At 36.3% G+C, this 24,896-nt stretch overlaps 1 protein-coding gene across 10 annotated transcripts in view; it reads left to right on the top strand.

Moving 5' to 3' along the window:
• Positions 1–24,896, top strand: part of LOC128236642 (E3 ubiquitin-protein ligase rnf213-alpha-like) — a 104,771-nt gene that overhangs the window by 10,903 nt on the left and 68,972 nt on the right. For 7 of the 10 annotated variants that reach the window (XM_052951642.1, XM_052951645.1, XM_052951646.1 and 4 more), the window contains 11 exons: positions 3,576–3,920; positions 5,290–6,725; positions 8,156–8,187; positions 9,570–9,704; positions 10,513–10,706; positions 20,505–20,794; positions 20,955–21,187; positions 22,096–22,326; positions 23,032–23,260; positions 23,454–23,527; positions 24,409–24,670. In XM_052951642.1, the coding sequence (XP_052807602.1) occupies positions 3,587–3,920; positions 5,290–6,725; positions 8,156–8,187; positions 9,570–9,704; positions 10,513–10,706; positions 20,505–20,794; positions 20,955–21,187; positions 22,096–22,326; positions 23,032–23,260; positions 23,454–23,527; positions 24,409–24,670 (3,450 nt within the window). In that variant the 5' untranslated portion in view covers positions 3,576–3,586. Of the gene's footprint in view, positions 1–3,575; positions 3,921–5,289; positions 6,726–8,155; positions 8,188–9,569; positions 9,705–10,512; positions 10,707–20,504; positions 20,795–20,954; positions 21,188–22,095; positions 22,327–23,031; positions 23,261–23,453; positions 23,528–24,408; positions 24,671–24,896 lie in introns of those variants that run through there. The other 3 variants (XM_052951647.1, XM_052951648.1, XM_052951650.1) reach the window with 3 other exon arrangements.

Genomic DNA, 24,896 nt, shown 5'->3' with positions numbered 1-24,896 from the left:
TTTTTTATTGACGAGAGCATATATCTTAAACGTCTGAGGTATTGACTTCAAACTTCATATACATGTACATAAGAAATTTCATTAAGGAGAAGTGTAGTGCACAAGAACCATAGCTCTGGGTGCAGTACTTTTGTTAGTTATTCCCCTTTGTTCATGTGCATACTTGTTTTTTTTTTGTCCGGAGCATAACTTGAAAAGCCTTTGAGGTACTTACTTCAAACTTTATATACAGATATATCTCACGAAGGAGAAGTGCAGTGCACAGGAACCATGATTTTAGGTACAATTTTTTTTAGGTATTGTTGATAGTTTTATAGTTATCCTTTGTCGTAAGGCGAAGTTAACGCTCATATCGACTAGACGGGGATATGGCTTTGTTATTCCTTTTTTCTACCCTCTATAATTTTATATAGTTTTTAGGTATTGACTTAAATTGTACAAATATACACAATATTTTGTGTTTGCTCAACTCAATTCAGAACTGCGCTATTCTTTTAAAAACTAAAAAGAAAATGCATGCCTTATTTCCCCGATGTTATAGTCCTTATTTCTAAACACATCCAAAGATAGCTCTGGTTAAGATTTTATATAATATGCTCTTACTGACTTAAATTATAATGTGGTTTCAGCAGGCGGGGAACCAGATGGTGACGTCATGGCTGTTAAATTGTAAATCTGCAATTCTTAATGATTAAGCAGTAAATTTAATCAAGAACGATAGGCTATCATATCAATAACTGAAGAAAGCTCGGTCCCAATGACCTTAAACTTGTGCCATTGTACGTGATTAACCTTTAAACTTTCGACCACTAGACTTGTTTATGTAGCTTTTCTTATAAATATTAGTACGCAGGTTTGTCATGAGCAGCAGAAGAACCATAACGATTCTGAGGTTAGTGGGTCAAAGGTCTAGGTAGCTAAAGAACTTCAGCGAACACGTTATATATTACCTTTTTGGATGTGTTCGCTGAAGAGAACGCCGTATCCAAACCCTACCAGAATTCGTGACATTTTTATGTCACGCTGTTATTTCACTTGTATGCATTGTACAGACAAAATAGCTGTATCCATAGGTTAATGAAGTAAAATGTAGTTCACAAACTCATTTTCAAAACCAAAAAACGCTTTAAAGATAGTTGATTTAGCATTTTAATAAATCCTATTACAAGCATTCCTTATCTAGGTCATAGTTGTGTTCAAATTTAATCACGTGACACCAAGATTTTCAGAAAATACCCATGTGACCTAGTGTTTATTTTGCTGTTATTTTTTCTATTTCGAATAATTAATAAATAACTAATAACAATTTTGGAATAAATAAATTGTTTTTACTTATCAAAAGGTATTTACAGCCTTACTGCAATTGGATTCAACTAAATGAACAATGTGAATCCGATGCTATAAATAGAATCCATCGACGTCATCATGGTCATGTGATTGCATTGCATCATCACACTCAATTGATTCTGGTTGACTTTACTATGGGGGTTACGCCATAACTTTAATGCGTTGTAAACATCAAAAAAATAAATATCAACATTAAAGTTATGGAAGCCAGAACTAAGGTCTAGGGCAACAACTGATGAACACTTGGGCAAAGGAAACCCATTTATATTAAGCAGTACCAGCGGATGACCCTTATTGATAATGAATACCAGGATTTCAATACGTTTAAACATGATCAAGTCATTTACATTCATCGTTCAGTTATTGAGTTCTAGTTGTTTTTTATCTTCGATATTGTTAACATAAAAGGTTATTGTGTTTTATACCAATTTTGTTGTTCTAAGTATACAGTGAAAATTTGACTCCTGGAAAAATACCTCCAAAAGTATGTAATTTGTATAAATACTTACATGTTAATTAAATGCCGAACAATCAACATGCACGAATTTATATCCTCTCCATCTGTTTCAAAATGTTAGCGATCAATATTTCAAAAATTGCATGTGTATGTTTACATGAACATATTTTAGATACTAATGCTAACTGTCCATTTAGGCCCAAATACTAATTATGCACCCCTTCGAAGAAGAGGGGTATATTGCTTTGCACAGGCATGTCGGTATGTCGGTCGGTCGGTCGGTCGGTCGGTCCGTCGGTAGACCAAAGCTTGTCCGAGTGATAACTCAACAACTCTTAGACGTATGGTCATCAAACTTGACATGAAGGTTGGGCCTGACCAGTAGATGACCCCTATTGTTTTTGGGGGTCATCGGGCCAAAGGTCAAGGTCACAGTGACCTTGAATGGTAAAAGGTTGTCCAAGTGATAACTCAACAATGCCTGCACCCACGGCCCTCAAACTTGACTTGGAGGTTGGGCCTGACCAGTAGCTGACGCCTATTGTTTTTGGGGCTCATCGGGTCGAAGGTCAAGGTCACAGTGACCTTGAATGGTAAAAAGTTGTCCAAGTGATAACTCGACAATGCTTGCACCCATGGCCCTCATAATTGAATTGGAGGTTGGGCCTGACCAGTAGCTGATGCCTATTGTTTTTGGGGCTCATCGGGTCGAAGGTCAAGGTCACAGTGACCTTGAATAGTAAAAAGTCCGAGTGATAACTCAACAATGCCTGCACCCATGGCCCTCATAATTGAATTGGAGGTTGGGCCTGACCAGTAGATGACCCGTATTGTAATGGGGGTCATCGGCCCAATGGTCAAGGTCACAGTGACCTTAAATGGTAAAAAGTTGTCCATGTGATAACTCGACAATGCCTGCACCCATGGCCCTCAAACTAGACTTGGAGGTTGGGCGTGACCAGTAGCTGACCACTTTTGTTTTTTGGACTCATCGGGTCAATGGTCAAGGTCACAGTGACCTTGAATGGTTAAAGGTTGTTCAAGTGATAACTCAACAATGCCTGCACCCATGGCCCTCAAACTTGACTTGGAGGTTGGGCCTGACCAGTAGATGACCCCTATTGATTTTGCGGGTTATTGGGCCAAAGGTCAAGGTCACAGTGACCTTGAATGGTAAAAGGTTGTTCGAGTGATAACTCAACAATGCCTGCACCCATGGCCCTCAATCTTGACTTGGAGGTTGGGCCTGACCAGTAGATGACCCCTATTGAGTTTGGGGGTCATTGGGCCAAAGGTCAAGGTCACATCTACCTTGAATGGTAAAAGGTTGTTCGAGTGATAACGCGACAATGCCTGCACACATGGCCCTCAAACTTGACTTGGAGGTTGGGCCTGACCAGTAGATGGTCCCTATTAATTTTAGGGCTCATCGGGCCAAAAGTCAAGGTCACAGTGACCTTGAATGGTAAAAAGTTGTCCAAGTGATAACTCGACAATGCCTGCACCCATGGCCCATATAATCCTGACAACATGGCGCTCAGGGGGGGGGGGGGGGCATAATGTTTGACAAACATCTCTTGTTAATGTATATCCGTCTAACGAGGCCTTTCGGTTGTATTTATACGCTGCTGTGTCAGCGCTTGTTTTTGTCTAGAGTAACAAATTGAAAATGATTGCGTTAGAATCTTAGATGTAGATGTATAAGCTTTATTATCAACAAAACATAACAAGGTTTTGCTTGATTGTTTTTATAAACTCTTGTCTACTTTAGGATGTAACGAAATGAAGAAGTGTTCCAACCCGGAATGTGGGTTGGAGGTGGAGACGAAGTTTTGTCCAGAGTGTGGGTGTGAAACGATTGACACTCCAATCAACCATCTCTCGTCCTCTATTATCATCATCTGTGATGGTAAAAATAAAAGCGGTTCTCCTTGTAGAGCCGAACTTAGGACAACACAGAAGTTCTGCACCAGTTGTGGAAAACAAGTTGATGTTAAGTTGTTTGAAGTCCAATCGCCTGATATAGAAAAGTGTGGGAGATGTGGAACTGCACTTTCACCAGGAGAACAATTCTGTCCTGAGTGTGGATTGGACGTCGAACCAATCACAAAGCAAGGTATGACAACATATTTTCGAATATATTTATGCAACATTGTGAGCGAGTTTCAGAGGATATCCTTAAGACATAAGTATGAAAATTAGATGGGGTCTGTTTAATGTAATTATGAATTTATCTGTCAAAACAAATCTCAATAACATTTATCCAATATGTGTTGTTTGTTGCGATAGCAAAAACCACTGCAAAGAATTTCCCTTTAAAAAAAGTCATGGTTATTTTCATTCAAACCCCATTTAGCAGCTGTTTATTTTTTTTATAACATCTGGTATATCATGTATGCGTATTTTGACCACATATGTTTTGAAGTATAATGATGTCAATTGTTTTTAAAACAATGTTCTTGACGACAATATTTAGACTGGGGGAAACCCTAGTCTTGATGTATGACCACAACTGTCCGGAATAACTGTGTGGAGTTCGAAGTCGAATGATGGCTATTCAGTAAAATCAGTGGTTTAAGTATATGAATTGCATGTATTTTCAGGGAATGTTCATTGAGTGAACATATGGATTCCATATAATTTCATTTGATATGGTTAACATTCGCACCTGTCAAGAATAGAATTCTGTAAAGAAATCTCCGTTACAAATACTGAATTTTGATATAAACATTATATATTTTAGAATTAATTCATCTGTGTATGAAAACAATTGATAATTTCACGAATAATTGTGTAGATATTCTTGGCTTCACTAACCGTGTACTGACCAAACGTTTTCATACACCGATGAACGACAATACTATAACATTAAATCCTTAAATATCCCAAAAAGATTTTCGACATTTTTCTTTCAATTAATCGTTATATCTTTATATCACTTTTTTTGCAATTTGACCGAGCCTGCATGACTGGCTTGCCAAAATGGAGGTCAATCAGATGTTTTAGAACGTCTGTCCGTCCATTCATTTATCTATCTTTATAGTTTCGAAAACAAAGATCAATGTTGTGCTCGGATGATATTCACTGTAACCTTTTGACCTTCTTATTTTTGAAATATCATAAATGTAATTAAGGTGATGTGTGCTGTTTTACAAAACATATCTATGTTGCCCTCAGATGAGCTATACTGTGACTGTGTCATATTTTCTTATTTTAGAAGCTACAGCAATGCAATTTGGATCATGTTAACAGTTTTGAAAGCTAATATCAATGTTGTGCTTGGATGACCTTAACCACTACACCATTTCACAATTCTCGTTCATAGTTTAAACCCTCCAAGTTTCATTTCCTTAATCCAATACTGTCATTCATTCTTATAAAAAACACAAAGGTTTAAAACTTCCACTCAGGTGAAAGATTTAGGGCCATCATGACACTCTTGTTACAATTAAGAAAGGAATAGAATAAAGCTTTTTTTCTTCTAGCAGTTGATGCTCAAGAACTACAGGCAAGTGTTGTGGACAAGTCTAACGGTATCTTTGTGACAACACACAGTGTTGGTGAAAGTCAGAATGATGTCCAGCAGCTACAATCTGCCCCTAATCATTCCCAACCTCCCACATCAGAGCAGACTGAAGGACACGATTTAAGCACTGAAATTAAGTGGACACCGTCAGAAATCCTAGATTCAGCCACGGACATTGAACATTTATGTGTTGAAGATCCAGGACAAAGGTTACAAAATCAGCATGGGCCAGAGGCAGATAGACCAAGTGAAGAGAGAATTCTGCAAGGGGAGACGTCGATTCCTGAACTGAAGGAAGAACACCCCCAACCCAATGAAAAGGTCGATTCGGCCGGCCGAAAAGCAACAAACAACACTGCAAACGATGCAATAAATATATCTAATCTTCCAAGGGGCAATCAAGTATGTATTGTCAACCTAGATGATGGAATCGATGAAAGTAAACAGGAAACGTTAATGCAAGATGGTCCTGGTTGTAAGATAGATGAAGCAAATACAATAGCAAACATAAATGATAGTAACTGTTTGCCACCAAATGAAATTAAAGGAGGAGATTTATTAAAACAGTCAGATATTCACAAAGATAGTGCTTCAGCTGAAGTTGGCCATACAAAAGCTGGAAATGATACATCTGAAAGTCAGCTCGATGAGCTTTTAAAGGATACACACTTAACTCATGATGAAACAAAAAATGAAGCCTCATGTAGTGAAGAAATACCAAACGATGAATCAGATAAGGATGGTGAAGGCTCCGATGATGACTCCACTTATTCGGACAGTAGTAAATCAGTTGTTAAAGATGATGACACAGAAGAGACACAACAGATGGCACATGGCAAAAAGAGAACTAAAGGAAATCTTAACAGAGGGACAAAAGCCAAAAGGATGAAAAAGAGGGAAAAAAAGAAAGAAAAACATTTAAAGAAACACAGTTTGTCTTCTGATAAAAAGGACGAAGAAAATACAGACAGAACAACAAGGAACAAGACAATGGCAGAAAGGAAGATGTTGGAACAAGCTATTTTCAATGCTATAGACAATGAAAGTACAGATTCAAATGCAGAAAATCAGGGTATTGCAAATCTACAACAACAGGAGATGGTTTTTGGGAAAAGAAACACACAGTCTAGCTCATTTAACACAAATATTGATACCAGTGATAAAGAAATTGAAGGACGGAACATGGCTAGTTTCTTTAAGGACATAACAAAAAGCAATGTTTCAGCAGAGCACAATACACACAGCAGTCCAGACACGCAGAAGGATGAACAGCTGGACAGCTCGAAACAAATTAATGCTTCTCCAAAATCACATTCCTCATCTTCACAAACAGGAACACAAACAAATGGAGACTCCAGCAATACAAAAAAGAAAAAGGAGCAGGTAGATATACTTGTATGTGTAACTAGTAAGCTTTAACTATTAAATGTATAATGATCTTCTTGCTTCAGGAATGTAAATCAATAATCAATCTAACAATTGGGTCATCCTTCAATTCTTAATGGTGTATGTTATTGTATGAATCTCCATCAGAATTGTTTAATGAAATGTTTTATTTCCGCAACTGATACAATATGCACTTTTAAACAAGCATATGAATAGTAGCTAAATTTACTGACAAGTCTGTTTTTTGAAATGATTGGAAGCAAATTGCACAGTGTAACCTTGTTACGTGTTTACATTTTGTAAAGTTAAATATGCGAATCCTTTATCTACCCTGAACCTCTAGTTGCATAACGCAGTCAATGTCTTTGTCAAAGTTGCCTAACTATTCAACCGAGAGCTGCTGGTGTAACTTTTCAACATTTAACCTTGATCAAAACAGTCGTTATAAACTGTTCTGTGTTAAATTTTAATCCGTAATAAGGTAATTTTAACGGTTACTTTATTTGTTTATAAACTGGTGTCACTGGAAAAAACAAGCAACATCCCCTTACCTTACTTACTAGCTTCCTTATACACAATGCCTAGCCAAATCGCGAACCTGCATTTTCATAGACCGGTTTTCAATCATGCATTTTATGTTTTAAGAAATCCACAAACCTTGGATTTACAAAACGCACCACTGGTTCTTTGTGCATGTTATACAAATGTGCCTTCGGTTCGAGACCATTGCTTTATGGGGATGAAACCAGCGAGGTCGGAATTACAGTTTGTAGCGCGTTACCTATCGAAAACAGATGTGGTCTAAATACGAATGATTCGATACTCTGTGCAGTGCAAACTAAGAAATACTAGTTATTCACGGCATGTTCTACTTTAACAAACAAATATTTCAAAATATATACAAAACTATTCAGTTCATTCGCACAGCATGTCTTTGTGAGGCGAGAGAAGTGCGTGCGCGTTCCGAAAATATCCTCCGGAAAATCATAATAAAAGGGGACAATCTAAAATTCCACGTTTTGCAGATAGTAGTAAATAACCCCTTTTTGCGTCGCTTCATGTTTACAGCTTTCTCTTTGTTTTTTTATCTGACTTATCGACTGAATTTTGTCTTAGTCAGAAGATGCCCAATATCGATTGTCTGGCTTGTATGTCAATGTCACGGTCACCGATACTTAAAATTGATGAAAGCTTCCGACATGCCACGGATCCGATTCGCGGAATTCTAGTGTTTTAACATAATCACGTTTATTAACATGTTGTTTTTTTTCGAGAAAATTGCTGATGACCTCAAATATATTTGTCCATTAACTTTAAATAAATATAAAGCTATTTGTGCCTACTCTTAACATGGTCAGTTAAAAAAAGGACTACATATACTAGTTATATTTTATTTATGTATTGAACATCTGCTTCATTTATCATTTATATAATTACAGGTCAATCAAGAAAGCAGGGATCGGAAAGCTAAGTATGAATTTGTATTTACTACATTATGTAAATATTATGAACAAGGTTTTTATGTCCCAGTCGCCCAAAAAATAATTGTCCCCTCAAAATGTATGATAGCGGCTTCAAACTGCTGTTTTCTTCTCGGTAGAAATGAATGACAAATTGCGTTTCCTCGCATAAATGTTGAGACATTGTTTTGCTCGAGTTGTCTGTCTCTCTATCTGTCTGTATGTCTGGGCCAACATAGCGGATTTATGGGCTGTATCCATAAGGGGTAGGAGCTATTTGATTAAGTTTTCTATTGAAAAAAAACACTTCTAACTCCCCGGCCTTCAAAGGAAAAACAACAACACATAAACCAGAATTATGCGTCCGTCTGTCCGTCCGTTCGTCTGTCCGGCACAAATTGTGTCCGCTCAGTATCTCTTGAATCGATTGGATGATTTTGAAATAATTTCCCACAAAAGTTCACCATATAAAGGTTACATTTAGAAGCTAAACGCCATATGGTAACATTCTTGTCCGTTCCATACCCCATAAACCCCATAATCCGCTTCAAGAATTTTAAAATAACCCATCACAAATGTTCAACATATTGAGACGATTTGCAGAGCGCATGTTACTACAAGCTCGGACAAGATCAAAGTCGCGTTAAGATGTCAAAACTCCTATGCCTCCTATGCCAATAATATAACTATATATCGTGTCGCTCTATATCTCTTGATCCTGCAAAGGTTTTCCATATCGAGACTATGTGCAGAGCGAATGTTAAAACCAGATCGGTTCAAGGTCAAGGTCACACTCATCAGAGTCATCATCACAGCGGTCAAAGGTCATATGTCTATATTTTGTGTCCACTCCATATCTCCCGAACCACCTGAAGGATTTTGAAATAACTTTCCACAAATGTTCACCATACTGAGACCATACACAGAGGTGGAGACATTTGTTTTTGATTACGAAAATCACACTCTAGATCACTTAGTTTCCATGTCTTTCAAGGTTTTGTATATCTGCTTTAACGATAATACAAAACCCTGCTGTTTATTGGAAACGAAATATACGTTAATTAAAATATACCAATTTAAAGAATGTTTGTGTCAGTGGAATATCGGACCATTAAAATCAATTTAACGTTGCTTCTAAAAGAAGTGCATATTCTCAAAAGCTTTTCTTGATGACTTAGAAACTGTGAATTCTGCAAACATTTAACTGTGTGAATGTCACGTATATTATTTGTCAGACCTTTATACAATTATCGTTACTCTTTTCTGTGGGAACTTGATAGAAACTAATCATTATTATAAGATATGATATACTATTATTATATACTCAACTTGTCCTTGACTTTATAAAAATACATCTATATATTTATAATTTATTTTGAAATTATCTTTTCAGAAACAAGATAACAGTTGTTTTTCATGTACTCGTGTCCAAGGATTTCTTGAGTGGAGACAGAGACAACCTCTTTTTAAAAATTGACGAAAGATTTGGTGGATGGAACACTTACAAACATCAACCAAAGCCTGTCAGGTGATTGCTTTTAAATTATCATTTAAAGAAAATTCTAATTTTATTAAAATCCAGTCATTTACACGATGACTGAGATATGTTTTAAAATGAAGTCCTATTGGGCCTGTTGAATTAACAGGGAATTACCATTCTGGAAGCCATATCAAATATATTTTTAATGTAACATGTCGAAAACAGTTCAAACCCTCGGGTCTGTAGCACTTGAATTCTTTGAAGATAAGAATAAATTTTACAAGCCTCAGGCAACCGAATTGTGGGTTCAGCAGGGACTCAGGATCTCGGATGCATCCCTAGGACCCCAAGAAATAAACTGTTGTGTGTATGAAGCGAATCTTACCGGAGATCCCTAATTTTTCAAACATTAACACCCCCATCATATTTGACCATGCCTTTATCACAAAATATTGGATACCACTAATTCAATTTGTGTTTTTGTTTTGTTTTAATAACAATATTCACTGCCCCATAATAGACTGATAATCTCCGATGATTTTATGAAGCATATTAACACAATCTATAATTGTGGTTGAATTTGTCAAAATTGTAGGGAAAATTGATGACATTCAAACACTTACAAACTTATCGACAATCGACAATTTTCGCTATCAGGCCGGAGGTTATTACGAAGCGTTTAATTGGCCTAATGTAAACAGCAATTTATTTCTTTATTATTTTTATATATTATATACACTGGCCTACACAGACACTTTTACATTTAAATAAGAATCTCACTTCAGAAGCTTATTAGAATATTATTGTTTGGCTACTCCTTATTAAATATATTTCTTGTTTATCATGTTTTAAATAGGGAGTTGAAAGAATATGTTGAGTATGAATACCATTTGCAATTTGATCGTGACGAAATCATTGAAAGAACCACAGACTACAAATACTGTGTGCGTCAGCATGATGGGAAATGTCTTTATGAGCACTATGTGGATCATATACATGGCAATCATAACAGAAAACTATTTTTGGAAAGAAAACTGGTTGGAAAGAAAGGTAAGTCTGCTTCACTAGTAAAGTGTATTGATGTATACGCATGATTTAGTTTTTAATAGCAACATCAGTAGGGGTCACTTCGTCCAGAACAATTGATCTTTGTACAGTCTAAAATAAACACTTATGTCTGTCTGTCTTAGGTTATTAGAAACAACTCAGTTTGTCTTCGCCCTGATACAAACAGGTGACTTCAATGTAGAAACAAAGACATTATGGACAAAGTACATCGTCAATATACAATATTAACATAATCCAAATTATCAACAATACACGTGTCAGAGGAATCCCTTTTCCTACTTTTGGTCAAAATCTATTGTGCTTTCTTTCTAATCAAAATTATGCTTATTTATTGATCAATTCTCTATTTATTTGTTAAAATTGTTCATTGCAAACTAATCATAGTCAAATGACATGTGGTTGTTGTGATTATTAAAACAATTCTATCTTAATAGATATTAAGCTTAATTTATAATACTTTAACATATGGAAATAAGAAAATGAAATTAATTTGTCATGCAAGGAAAAAGCCATAATGAAATGCCCGAAAAGCTTGTCAGTCTTGGCAGGCGTGTAATACAGATAATTATGTATGCTTATGAAAAATTGATGACATGCTTTAAAAACTAAAACAGTACTGCAAAAATTGATTGATTTGCTTTATAATAAATCAGTGAGTAAATGTTCTGACTTGTTACCAAGATGATCACGTTTTCGGTTAAAAGTGGAATATAATTAAATTAATTGGCTGTTTTGCTCACTTAATGTTGAAACTTCGAAGACATTTGTAAACATGATGTCATATCTCTATAATGGTATCAACACAGACTTGCATATAAGCTTTTAATTGTTAATTGCATAATAGGTAGTTGTGTTTTTAAATGTACTGAGTATAGATTCGAAAAGGTCAGGTATTTGTGTGATATATTTTACTTAGAGCATTTCTTGTTATATTTCTGTAGGGGCATGACTGAAGTTGGTATTATGGAGGTTACCATGGTAACCAAGACAACACCCATTATGTGTTGCTTCAGAAGTCTTGCCACGGACCTATAAACCTTATATAAGTCCCTGGCCTTACTGTACTCTAATAGTTCGTGTCCGGTCCATAGCTTTCTCATTCATGATCGGATTTTAAAATTATTTGCCAATAGTGAATATCATAGCATGAGGATGTGTTGCGCACAAAATTTCAAAGTATTTTCATACACTCAAATCAAACGGGGTTTATAAAGGAAGAAACTATTAATTCTTTGATTCTATAATACTGCATAAAACGAATGATAAACGTTTACATAATAGACAGTTTTTAACACTACGTGCACAATTTTTTTTAAATGTGTTTAATAAATATTTATTTTCCTACAAGCATTTTCATTTGTATCCGAAAAGAGGTTAGAAGTTAGTTAAATTCGGTGTAACATAAAATTCAGACTTTATTGATTTAAAAAATCATGATTTAAAAACTTGATTTTGTGGAATAATGAAGAATATGTCATATAATTAGCATGTAGTCTTAAAAATGAGATACAACAAAATGGTTTTGAATGGCATTAGCTGCGAAAAATAACGAGTGACCGGAAATCAAAATAGCAAACCTTTTCGTACGTATTTTCAGAATAAGCCTGCAATTTTTCCAAATATTTTCTGTTTTACATCGGCTGATTGTGATGTTCATTTCAATAGGTGAGCACACAAAAGATTTCCTTGTCTCACTGCTTTATGACCTTTACCGAATGTAAACATCCGGTACGGTATCGGGTAGTACTTGTTACTGAAACACGGAAGGTGTCATTATTGGTAATAATAATTTCACTATTATTGCACCGATAGTTCCATTTTAATCCCTTTAGGCCACATCAAATTGATATTTTGTTCCGCGGATTTACCGCTCCTATTTATTTGATAATGATTTTTTTGTGCGCCCGCACCACCATTTTGATCGCCAAGCAGATTTTTTTTCAGGTAATAATTTATTTAAAGGCTAAAAATAATCAAGTATAATTTTCTACGCTAGTTTTCGTGTTTTTGTAAAGGGAAGTTACCGATGCGTAGTGTTTTTATACTGTATATCGATCGGTTTAGCATGGGTTTCAATAAATTCAATCAAAATGGCGGCTTCCGGTATAAACAAAGTGGCTCGAAGTTTGGAAATTAAATCTTATTTTTGACAATAAATATGTTTTTAGCATGCTTGAAGTCATTGTTGATCGTCTCATGCACTAAAGGATCATTAATGAAAGCAATCATTATGCAATAAAGCATGTGTATCAGAGACTGGTAGCGATTATATTGCATAATTAGTGACTCGTTTTGAATGGAAATCGGAATGATCAACTTAGTACTATTTTATTCATGTCATAATACAAGGGACCAACATTTTACCTCGTTACGACGATGCTGAAGATGACAGGTCAACTTAACTGGAACATGAGTCATTGCTTGGTCCAAATTGATGTATCAAGCTCATTTTTGATTAAAATCTGACAAAACAACAGTTTTGAACAAATATCTTTTCACAAATAGCGATATAAACAATTGTCTGGATATACTTCAACATAAGTAAGCCTAAGTTTATCACCTTATATTTTGTTTTTATTTGCAGCATAATCCGGGATTGTAATGCACTTGTCAATTGTAACCACTGCCCCGCCCACCCCTCGCCCTCGTTCCAGGGGTATACCGGGGACAGCGGGAGCAACGGGCTGTGTTTTTACGTTCAGGTGGCCCCGCAGTGCCTAGTGAATGTGGTTTTGTCTTCATATTGAAAATAGTCGGGAATGGGCTTCACATAGGTATCCGGGATTGCGGGGCCATTTGGCAGGGATTTTACCAGCAGTGTGTCCCTGCAGGTCGGGTTTTTTACCCGGGTTTTGAGAGACCGGAAGTCAAAGTCCCCGCTATTCCGGACTAAGGGGGGCATATACAATTGGCTTGTGCATAAAAACATCTAAATAACCAAAAGAAAAGTACTCTAAAAATACCCTTGTTCTTTTTGTTTTAATAAGCACATGTCATTGCATTTCCTGTGATAATAAAAACAAAATTTAGTCTATGTTATATGGAGTCTGATGTTTGATGATGCCTGTGTAAGTGATCATTTTTTACAAATCCAAAATCAATCCTAAGTATGTCTAAATACAGTTGCAAATGATTCAGGTAGATTTATATCAGTCGTTTCAAACTTTTTACTTAAAGCAGGGTTATTTCTTATTATGAATGATCACCATATTAAAGTACGTTTTAATTATACAAGAAATTAGATTTATCCATATAATGTTTGTACTAAACACAGATGAATAAATGGTATGTATTCCGACATTTTCCCAATGTCCATTAGAGGTTCAGTTCAAGATGGCATTACAATGGGTTTAAGGGCAATTATATTAAACAATCTTTCTTTTTTATATTGAATATAAGGAAAAATATATTTTTCGCTCTTCGCTCGCTTGTGTTTTTATGAAAACTGACAATTTTTTTTTTCGCTCGCTCGCTTCATATTTTTTGGCAAAAATCCGAGGAACGAAACATTAATTTGGTGTGGCCTTATAGCTTTTAATAATGTGTAAATATTTGCCTACCAAGTATACGGCGGCCATTTTTATTTTCGTGAAAATGACGTCAGTGTGCACGTTCTCGTCTTCGTCAGGCAATTATGCCATAATCGCCCTGACATGACGTGATAATCTCACGGGCGGAGTAGATAATCATAATTGCGGGAACGAATTTCTATAGTAAAATGTTACTATTTATAGTAACATGCGTATTATGACCAGGTAATGGCCGCTAGTGATTTTTAGGGCAATAACTTCCAGATCGCAGTGACTTTAAACACAAAGAGCTTGTCCAATTGATAGTTACAATAAGGTTGGTCCTACGGTCTTCATACTTGACAGTGTGATTGGTCATGACCAGCAGATGATTCCTTTAGTTTTAGTTTTTCTTTAAAAAATTGTCCGTTTTCTCAGGCTCGTCCAGATTTTTAGCTATATGTCGGTCGGTATTTTGTTTTATAAATCTGGTTATGATTTATACCAAACCAGAAAACAATTTAGCTATTGGCATTGTTTATATATAATTGTCGTATCCAGCGATCCTCCCGTAGAAATATAACATATCATTACTGTGTCAGTCGTTGGTCTCATCGTCATCTTTTATGGTATTGCTGTGTCCTTTGTTGCTCCTAATGTCGTTTTTCATCTCAATGCCATGTCCTTCAGTGTTCCCCTCGTCGTATGTTATTGTCGTGGTATATCGGTGCTCCTGTTGCTGTTTGTTATGTCGTTGCCATATCCGTCTGTGCTTCTGTCGTTGTATGTTGTCACCGTCGTGTCATTCAATGTTTTCGTCGTCTAAGTTCATGCACTACCGTGTCCATCAATGTTTCTGCTGACCTATTTTATGTCACTGCCGTGTCAGCCGGTGCTTGTAGTCGTATCATGTGACTTTCGTGCCCGTATTTCATGTTAATGCTGTGTCTGTCACTGCTCCCGTCGTCGTTTTATTTCACTGCTATTACCGTTATCAAATTTCATGTAATTGCCGCTACCGTCGATTCTCTTGTCGGTATTTTTTTACAGCTTTTCCGTTTCTGTCAATATCCTTTCAGCATTTTTCATAGCTGTGTAGTGTTTGTCTATCTTACGTCGATATATCCATAGCCACTAAGCCCCCAAATGATAGGTCTTACGACACATTTTTCTCAAAAGATTTGTTATGTTGCGAAGACCCTGTTGCTATTTACGTTTTCGTAATGTTACTTACCGTAGCAGGTGATGCTCATTCAAATCCTGGCCCATCATCAACGACATCGAGTGGCTCCTTATCCTCCATTCCAGATCTCATAGACCCTGGACTCAGCGTTATGCACCTTAATATCTATAGAATCTTCCCTAAAATTGACACCCAAAACGCCTCATCGGAGGCTTCAATAGACCCCAAACATTAATAATAATAACGGCTACTAGTCACTCTTAGAAGGGACCATCGATAACGCATTCACACGTATTTCAAACATTATACTTATAGCTGGCGATTTTAATGTCAATGTTTTAGAATCACCTGCTAACAAGCTTTCTAGACTTGTTTATCTTATAACGCGCATCAACTCAAGCAAAAATCTGTCAAATACAATAACAAATGTCGATGTTGTAAATTTTGAGAATAATAGACAATATATAAATATTGCATGGCTTCCAGTGTGACAGTACATATTGTCAACATTCGGGTAAATACTGTTACCCTCGGCTTCGCCTCGGGTAACAGTATTTCCCTCCCTGGAAGCCATGCAATATTTATTTTATTATACCGAACACAGTTACATTTATATACATATATAAAGATTTTTTACCATTACACAACCTTCAAGTTTAATCAATTTATTCTGTAATTATTGTTTGTTTACATTAGCTGTCATTTTGTTGCAAATGTCGCTTAACATAATGCAAACACCGGTTGTACCCAGATTTACAACACATTTTAATAAGCGCTTACCACCTCAGACTTGGGAAACCAAAAAAATGCCTATTTTTAGACACGCGTGCTATGTGACAGTAATAATGTCAACCGGTCAAAACGGTACTGTCAGTGTGACAGTAAGAAATTGCCCATGATGGGTATATGAGAAATTAACATGGGCAGGTCACGTGAGGTATAATAATGTTATTTAGTGTCACAAGGGGGATTAGTGTGCCCCTTAAGCACTATGTGACGTTTTTGTAATTTTTTTGAACATTGTACTCAAAAGTATGTTGGTATTTAGAGTCATAAGCCTTATTTGTTTGGTTTAACTACTGAACGGCCAGATCTGGTAACAAAGGTGGTATCGTTCCTAGGTGGGGACTTCGGTGGCGTCGAAGTACTCGGTTGAGTTGTACTGGATTGGCCTTTCTTGGTGGTGGGCTTTTTTGAGGCGTCGAAGATGGTGGTGTCGGGTAGATCGAATGGGTCGTACGTCTGTTGGGATGACTCTGTTGCGTAAACGTTTTATATAGCCTCCGCCTTATATTTCCGCTGTTCACAATGTAGGATCTTGGCTTTTCGTGTTTGCCTATAATAACGCCGAGTTTCCAATTTGTCTTCGAACCATCCGTGATTCTTACATTGTTGTATTTTTGTATTGAGACAAGTCTTTGAGACCCTTTCTACGGTCATATCAACACAGATTGTATTTTAAGGAGTCAAAATGTTTCTTCACCATTTGTCGATCTGTTGTTTTGGGTTGAAGGATTTCAGTATTTGCTGGAAGTGATTTCTTAGACGTCTTCCCATGAGGAGTTATGCCGGTTACAGATTGATACCAGCTAGTGGTGTGGGTCTGTAATCTAGTTGAGCGAGTAATTTGACCTCATTCTTCTTCCATAGAATGAACTAGACGTTTCATGCTGTATTGTATAAGCTTGACAGAACTGTCTGACTTCTAATGAGCTAAACTGTGGTCCATTGTCCGATCGTAGCGTATGAGGTATGGCATGGCTGGAGAATACATATTTCAATGCTTCTATTACTGCAGCCGATGTTTCATTTCATGTTCATGGCACCATTGACAGGGTTCATCTGCTTTTAAAAGTGTTCTTATTGGGGCGAGGTTAGGTATGAACTTTGCCAGGTACTGTATCAAGCCTAAAAACCTCCTGACCCTCTCTTTGTTTTGCGGTTCTGATATCTCTACAATGTCACGTTCCTTCGCAGGGTCTGCCTGTAAACCGCTCTCGGACATCATGTGGCACATGAATGGAACTTCCCTTTGTCGGATTCTGCACTTGTCGAAGTTGAGCTTCAAGTTTTATTCAGTCGCACGACTAACTTCTTGTTTAAGTATCTTGTCATGTTCCTCAACGTCGTTCCATGCTATCAGAATGTCGTCTATGATAACATATATGCGCCATTTATTCCTCGCAGCATTTCGTCCATGATTCTCTGGTAAATTTCAGGTGCTGATTTTATCCCGAATGGCAATCTTAGCCTAACGATATGTACCTTATAGTGTGTTAAATGTCGTTAAGAACGAATAATTTTTGTCAGTCGTATTTGCATGAAACAAGATTTTGGATCCAGCACAGAAAACACCTTGGCATCTGGGATGTTAGAGATGACGTCACGTATGTCTCTCATAGGGTTTTGTTCCTTTTCATATGTTTCTTTAGGTATCTTGAATCTATACAGATTCGTATTTTATCATTCTTAGGGATACAACCATCGAGCTCATCAATTCAGTTGGTTCTGCTCCTGGAGTGATAAAGTCATGTTTTTTCGATTTCTCCAAGTTTTTCTATCACTTTAGGCTTTAGTAATGCAGCTAAATTACATGGAGCGTGAATTGTGCCTTTTGCATTTCCATCGAGTTTGATGAAACTCTGGGTAGGTCTGAGAAGTCAGATGTGACTTCTTCCTCGGAAGACATTACCCTATTCATTCATTGTAACAAGCCAAGTTTCTCTACAGTGTTGCCACTGATTATGTTCTCATGACATATGTCTACAACTGCATACTTGGTGCTTATCTCAGTGTCTTGGTGAGAAAGAGTCAGAAGTTCTGTTCCGATAGGTTTGATTTGATGGTTTGTGATTTTTTTAAAGACTTTTGTTGTATAAGACAATATTGGTTACGTAATCTTTCAAAGTCTGATTTTACCAGAATGTTGCATTTGTCGCCAATATCAATTATGAATTTTATAGTTTCACCATTCACACAGAGATTTGGAAGCCATTTGTCATTGGTATTACTGATTACATGCACACAGTCTCTATCATCCACTATCTCAGTTGTGTAGATGTGTAATAAGTGATCTTCACTTTCGTTGTTGTTTTCTGTTTCGACGATATGTACGTTAGCTGGTTTGTTTTTCTGCACACATGTTTTGTGGTTTTTGTCTTTGAAATAGTTACAACTGGATCCGTAAGCTGGACTTTTCGCTTTTCCTGTGTCGTTCCACATCTGGTGCATTTACTTGTACGCGTGTCGCTCTTAAAAGCGCCTTTACTGTATGCATGACTTTTATTGTTTGCTTTGGGTTTCTGCTAAGTGGTTTGTTTATGTTTAATTGTGAACACTTCTTCACCTCTCATCATTTTCATCTGCGACTGCGAGATTTCATACTGTTGCCCAATTTTAATAGTTTTGTTCAGTGTTAGTTTCTGGCCCTGATCAGGGTGTCTCTCTTGAACTTTGGCATGTCTTACACCATCAATTATTAAGTCTATGAGCATGTCATCAGCATTTTCGTACTCACATTCCATGCACACAACGCCTTCAAGCTGTTTTCTTTGTTGAGCTCTGAATCTTGACACACGTTTGTTTTAACGTGGTCTGACGTAATCCTCGATCTTCTTAGGACCTTTGTTGGACCGTCGTCATCTTGAAACGTAAACGTTTTGTATAGTTCTCTCCTTTGTGGATTTATCCAGATTCCTAGCCATCCAGCTTTCTGCTTGTTGTTCGTCGAAACTAACGGTCTTTTAAACGTTAATTCAGCGTGCTGTTTTAAACGTTGAAATTCCTGGAATATGTCCTTAGCACCCAAATTCAGGTTTGACTGGTCAAAGTTTGCAGCTGCGAAGGCCATGTTAGTACATAAAAATACGCCAGATTACTATGTGTCGTGCACAAATGTGTGGTTGATTTTTTTTCTATCAATGTCTTATCATTACATTTGCACCGTTTTATGAATCTGTATTGCTGTATATGAGCGATGTTCTTCGATTTCTGACACCATGTAATGTATCACTAAGCAGATATGGAGGCTGACATTTTATTCACTGATCGCTAACAATCATAGAGCACATAATATCATAGTAATACCGCTTACGTGATAAGGAAATAATATTACACATTTTGCTTTTAGACATGACAGCATGTTTATGCATACGTACCAAACAAATGTATATATTTTTAAATAGATTGTTTAAAATAATGCAGAAAAAATAGAAAATTGTAAAAGAAGTAGCATTAAAATGATGTAAGAAGCGAGTATGCCGAAATTTCCGTAGACATCTGAATGTTTGTTAATTCAATTTGCATGACACTGAACAATCCTGATATGAATATTAAAAACTAATCAATGGAGAGATCTTGTCAGGTGATGACAATGGACAAACAAATGAACACCAAGTTGGATTCAATCTGAGACAATAAAACACTATGAAGAACGATCAGTGTCCGATTAAATATGTATGAATATTTTACCCACCTACCTCCCAACACATAATTTGGGGAAACTCATTTATTATTGGCCCAACTTGAATGAAACTATATCCTTAGTATGGCTTTGCCTAAGGATATAAGGTTAACGCAAAGTGATCTTCAGACGACCTTTTAGTCAGCCAATCAGAGGTCTACTTTAGAATTGTTTTAAGAGGCTAAAATATTTATTTATATGATATTCGGCTGGGATTTCAAAATTATGTTGTTTGGAGGTTAAGGAGTATTTAAACCATTTTTAATGTACCGGAATAGTTCAGTTGTACCTGCAGAAAAATGTTATGTTACTTCGAAGGTGCGAATTTCACCATAACCACACTTTTTTGTTAAAAAACGAAAACCTGTCAGTCAGTGATCCCAAAGTACTTTTGTAGTGCTAACAAATTGTGTTATCTTTTTTCTTTATAGCCGGTCTGTTTTTCGATGTAACATTATTATAGCCTGTTGCAAAAACTTAAACCTTGGCCGTAACTCAAACTCCATTCAATTCATACAATTAAAACTTTGTATACATGTTGCCAATATACACATGTAAAGCAAGGCTCATTAGCCTGGCTTTTATTATTCGCACTTGTTTATTCACCTTATTGGTTAATATTCCAGATGAGTGGCATCAGTTTGATGGAATGGCTCTTCCGAAGCCTAATGACAATATTTTCCAAAGGCAATTTGATCGTGTTATGGGAACATTCAGAAAAGAAGCTGAAGAAAGGGCCTTGACATTTGCATCAGAATTTGCTCCGTTTTGGTTTCAGCAAAAGTTTAACTTGGAAGAGTTTAAAGAGACATTTCAGATATCATTAGAACGCTTAGAAATGTTAATAACTGGTCTGAGAAAGGTCTACCAACGTGATGCTAGATGTTGGGAGAGTGAGGAAAAATATCGAAATCAGGTATGGCTATATAGGCAGTTCCAACAGTTATGACTTATTGGAAAGATGTTGTGAGATCACCAGATTGGGAAATATTTTACATTCTAATGTTTTATAGGCATTCTCTCTTAACCCACCTTTTATTGTAATACTGTCGTGTAATGCAAGTGTAATTTTTCAGATTTGTAGACATTTATTTCAACCCTTGATTGATCAGCTGACCAGTGATAAATATGGATCAAGGTCGTTTAGGTTGCTTAGAGCTCTGGCAATAATCATTGCTTGCAACAGAATTCAAGTTGGCTTGGACCAGAGTGCATGGCAGATACTTTGTGCAAATGCGATGGTAACACCAGATCCAACAAACAAGAAATATGCAGAAGTGGATGACATAAGGAACTTTTTTGACTTGAGGTATGTCCCTCAATAATTCTCCCGGGTGCTTTTGTGTTGACTGTTATGCATTGAATTTATACCACACCAATTTTTTGTTCATTAGATTTTGGCCGAGAAATGTGTTCCTTAATTCGAAGGGTCAATGCGAAAAGGTTCTATGTGACATTAAATAATTTCATCCCTCGAATTATTCTCTCGGGTGTTTTTGTGTTAACTGCTAAGCATTAAATTTGGACAACACCCACTTTTTGTGCATCAAGTTATGGCCGCGAAAATTTGGAGCAAGCGGGAAAACTAAAAATAAGAATATAATTTTATCATTTTGTATAAAACTGGAGCGGGAAAAGATAAAGCCATCTTGTCGCTTCACCATTAATATTTAGATTGATAATCCTGAACAATTATTAGTTAAGGAAATACCCAACAACATATAAATTTAATTTAATTGTTTAATGGCGTAGCTTCCACTAGGACAAACAACACTGGCCTGTCCATCATTTTGCTTCTTTGTTTTCCTATAAGAACAAACCGTTCAAACATAATACCTTTTTCTATTGAAATTTTATGAAGGTTTTCCTTCTCTCTGGTTACCGAAACGCAAAATTATCTGTCTACGTTTTTGAAACATTCTGGCTAGAGAGCATGCCCCGCACCTACTAGTTTGGTGCTGTTTGTGTTGTTTTATGCAACATGACTTGTTTTTTGGCGTATATTTATATACTGGACGAAACGATCTGTATATAGGTCAAGAAAAAATAAATTGCAGATATATTTATCTGACGAATGAAAAATAAGTTTGGGTGGTCTTAAGTTTGTTCAAACCACTGTTAAAAATCAAATCATGGCACAGCATACTCAACATACATAACCTTGTCATCACTTGATTAAATATGTAGGAAAACTAAATATTCTTTTTTACATTTCAGTGCCTTGAAACCAGCCCTGATTAATGTCATTAGGAATGTTGTGATGTTTGGCAAAGATCCCTCTTGGATGTTTTGTTTGCCATTGCTGCATTTTACGTCCAAACTGTGTGAACCGTTTGAAGAAATGGTGACAAATTTGACTCATGCAGCAGTGACGCCAACGTGGTGGGGTATTGCAGATATTGAAACTGAAGTGGTAGCATTTCAGAACACACGTAATAAATGGATAACGTACGATCCTTTATGTTTTGTGTGTGGTTGCTTTCAACTTAAAATTATTCAATAAATTATCCTTTATCAGATAAATTTAAAATGCCAAGGTGTTCTAAATATCGCGTTAGGTTTATACTTGTGCTAGACTTGGAGTTATGCCTCTTACTAAAACAAATATTTGTAATAATTGTGCTGTATGGCTTGGAAGTAAATACTTTTTAAGTAAATATCCATGTGACCACTTTAAATGCACACTATTTTACATGCAACGATTCATGTGTCAAGGAAATATTTTGGCATTATTGCTGTTTGCAAATACACTTAGTAAAACGTGCCTGTCAATGCGTTAAACTAAACACAATCGCCATGCCATGTTGCACCTAACATACACTCAATCAACAGTTGCCCTAAACAATCAGTTTAAAATATAAACATGTTTCCTTTGTCACTGCTCCGTTTTTGCGAGCGTAATTTAGCGCTAGAAATTATTTGTCGGATGTAAACTGTATATGTATGTATGCTTTGCGGGTTATGAAAACGTTTACGCCAAATCACTAATGGCAGCAGTCTTTGATGTGTGAACTCGATCAATAGGCTATAGACTTTGAACTTAATTTGAAATTTGAGAAGATCAATTGCCACGATAATGCCAAGGTCGTTTGCAAACAGTAGTACCAATATCATAACTTAAGTTGAATATCCTTTAAAAGTGTGTTTTTTTAGGTCATTGCAATACATGCTTTTAACCCTTGGACCGCTTTTTGAAATGGACTTCTACCTACCTAGGAGTATAGTTGCATCGCTGACTGTTGAAGAGATTTTCTCAGTAATAGATAATAAAGTTATTCCTGCGGAGGTCTGTTGTGCGACATTACTTCATTGGATGAAAGCTACAAATCCAGAACACTTTAGCAACAAGTACTTGTACGAAGAATATAAAGGTGCAGAAAAGGTATTTCTCCATGTTATTATGTTTCAATGAATTTTGTTTTAAGCTTGTAAGAATTAAGAATTGTTTATTAGATATGTACTGTGGTTCCAATGTTTGATTATGTAATGAAAATGATATTCTCTATTAAAATAGATACCCTTGTTTGTCATTGACGTATGATACAGTGCCTTTATCTTTTAGTTGTTGTTTTTAGCTTGTGACCCAATGCTTGGCGAAAGTTCTGAAACGTATGCAGACAGCCGACGACGAATCTGCACAAAATCACAGGTTTGTTTTACAGTTATTGTCATTTGATATAGAAAATCGCACTGTAAGCTATTGACCTCTCTGTTATCTACGTGTAACCTAGGGCAAGTTTGAATATGGATCATGTTGAATATATATTGTCAAGATAGAATTGTTTTTGTCCATGATGTTATTTGCTCTCTAACTTCAAATTTTTTGATGTAATGTGTTTGACGAAAGTAAGCCAGCTCATTTTAATCTGTCTCTGCTATCTCCTTATTTTTTTTTACCATGATGTCATCTATAAAATTCACAATTAGCTAGGCCGTTTCAGTCAGCCAAGCTTTCTTGCCCTTTATTTGAGATTAAATCCAAATAACTTTGTCTGCTCTCTTTATTAAGCACCTATGGTCCCTATTTATGTCACATTTGTAGCATTGAAGACATATAGTACCGTCGTCCACAGGGCCGCGTCCAGTATGTATTCAAAAACTTTAGAAGCATTTGTACAATCCTCACATAATTTCATCAGAATGTAAATGGGCGTTATATCTCGGACAATTTTGATAACCGGCCACATCGCTCGAGTCACTAGAGAGTTATCGCACATAAATTATAGGAATTACCTAAACTCTGTTTTGTCCGATCAATAACTTTAGAAGTTGTTTATAATTAAGAATTGAAAATGTTTGATTGTGGTCTTGTGGTAAAGGTGTCCCCCTCTCACACAAGATGTCATGGTTTCGAGCCTCGACCGGGGAGCAGAATACAGTAATGAGGGTGAATCATATCAACTTTCGTCTATCTTGACAATCAAGCTAAAATTAATTATTACAAACAAAAAGGCTGCAGACAATCGAGGATTATGTTAATTGTTGCTGATTATATCAAAGGCAAACTATGTTCTGTTTTGCCCTTTTCAGGACTCCGGCAAGTTTTGGAATGGCATATTGCATTGCAAGAGAACTTGTTGATTGTGCTGTAACAAGAAATAGAATGCAAAAGCTGATGCACTCATTGCACATTTTTCTGCAGTGTCTGTCATTTTACAGCAAACTTGAAACAAAAGGCAATGAAAACAAAAATGACATAGAAAATGCCGTTGATACTGTGGAAAAAGAGGTTCTCCATTGGTGTGAACACTATGCCAGTTTCTATAATTGTATCTCGCTGAAGAATCTTAAGGTAGAGATGTCAAAGTAATGTACTTAGTTCTAAATATTTGTTGAGGATGTAGATATTCCAAGACGAAAATATCGTTTTAGAACGATTCCAAAAATATGTAATCATTCTCTCTTCTTGATTAAATAATGGCACCTTACTTAAATTTGAATTTACCACAAAATATCTGTAAGGTTTATCCGAGGGATTTGTTCAACTATTTAGTGTTTTGTCGAGGTCATTTGCGGTG

The sequence above is a fragment of the Mya arenaria genome, chromosome 6 (assembly GCF_026914265.1).
Source record: "Mya arenaria isolate MELC-2E11 chromosome 6, ASM2691426v1".
Taxonomy (NCBI): Eukaryota; Metazoa; Mollusca; class Bivalvia; order Myida; family Myidae; genus Mya; species Mya arenaria.
The sequence above is the reverse complement of the archived record's forward strand: the minus strand, read 5'-3'. Positions and strand labels throughout refer to the sequence as shown.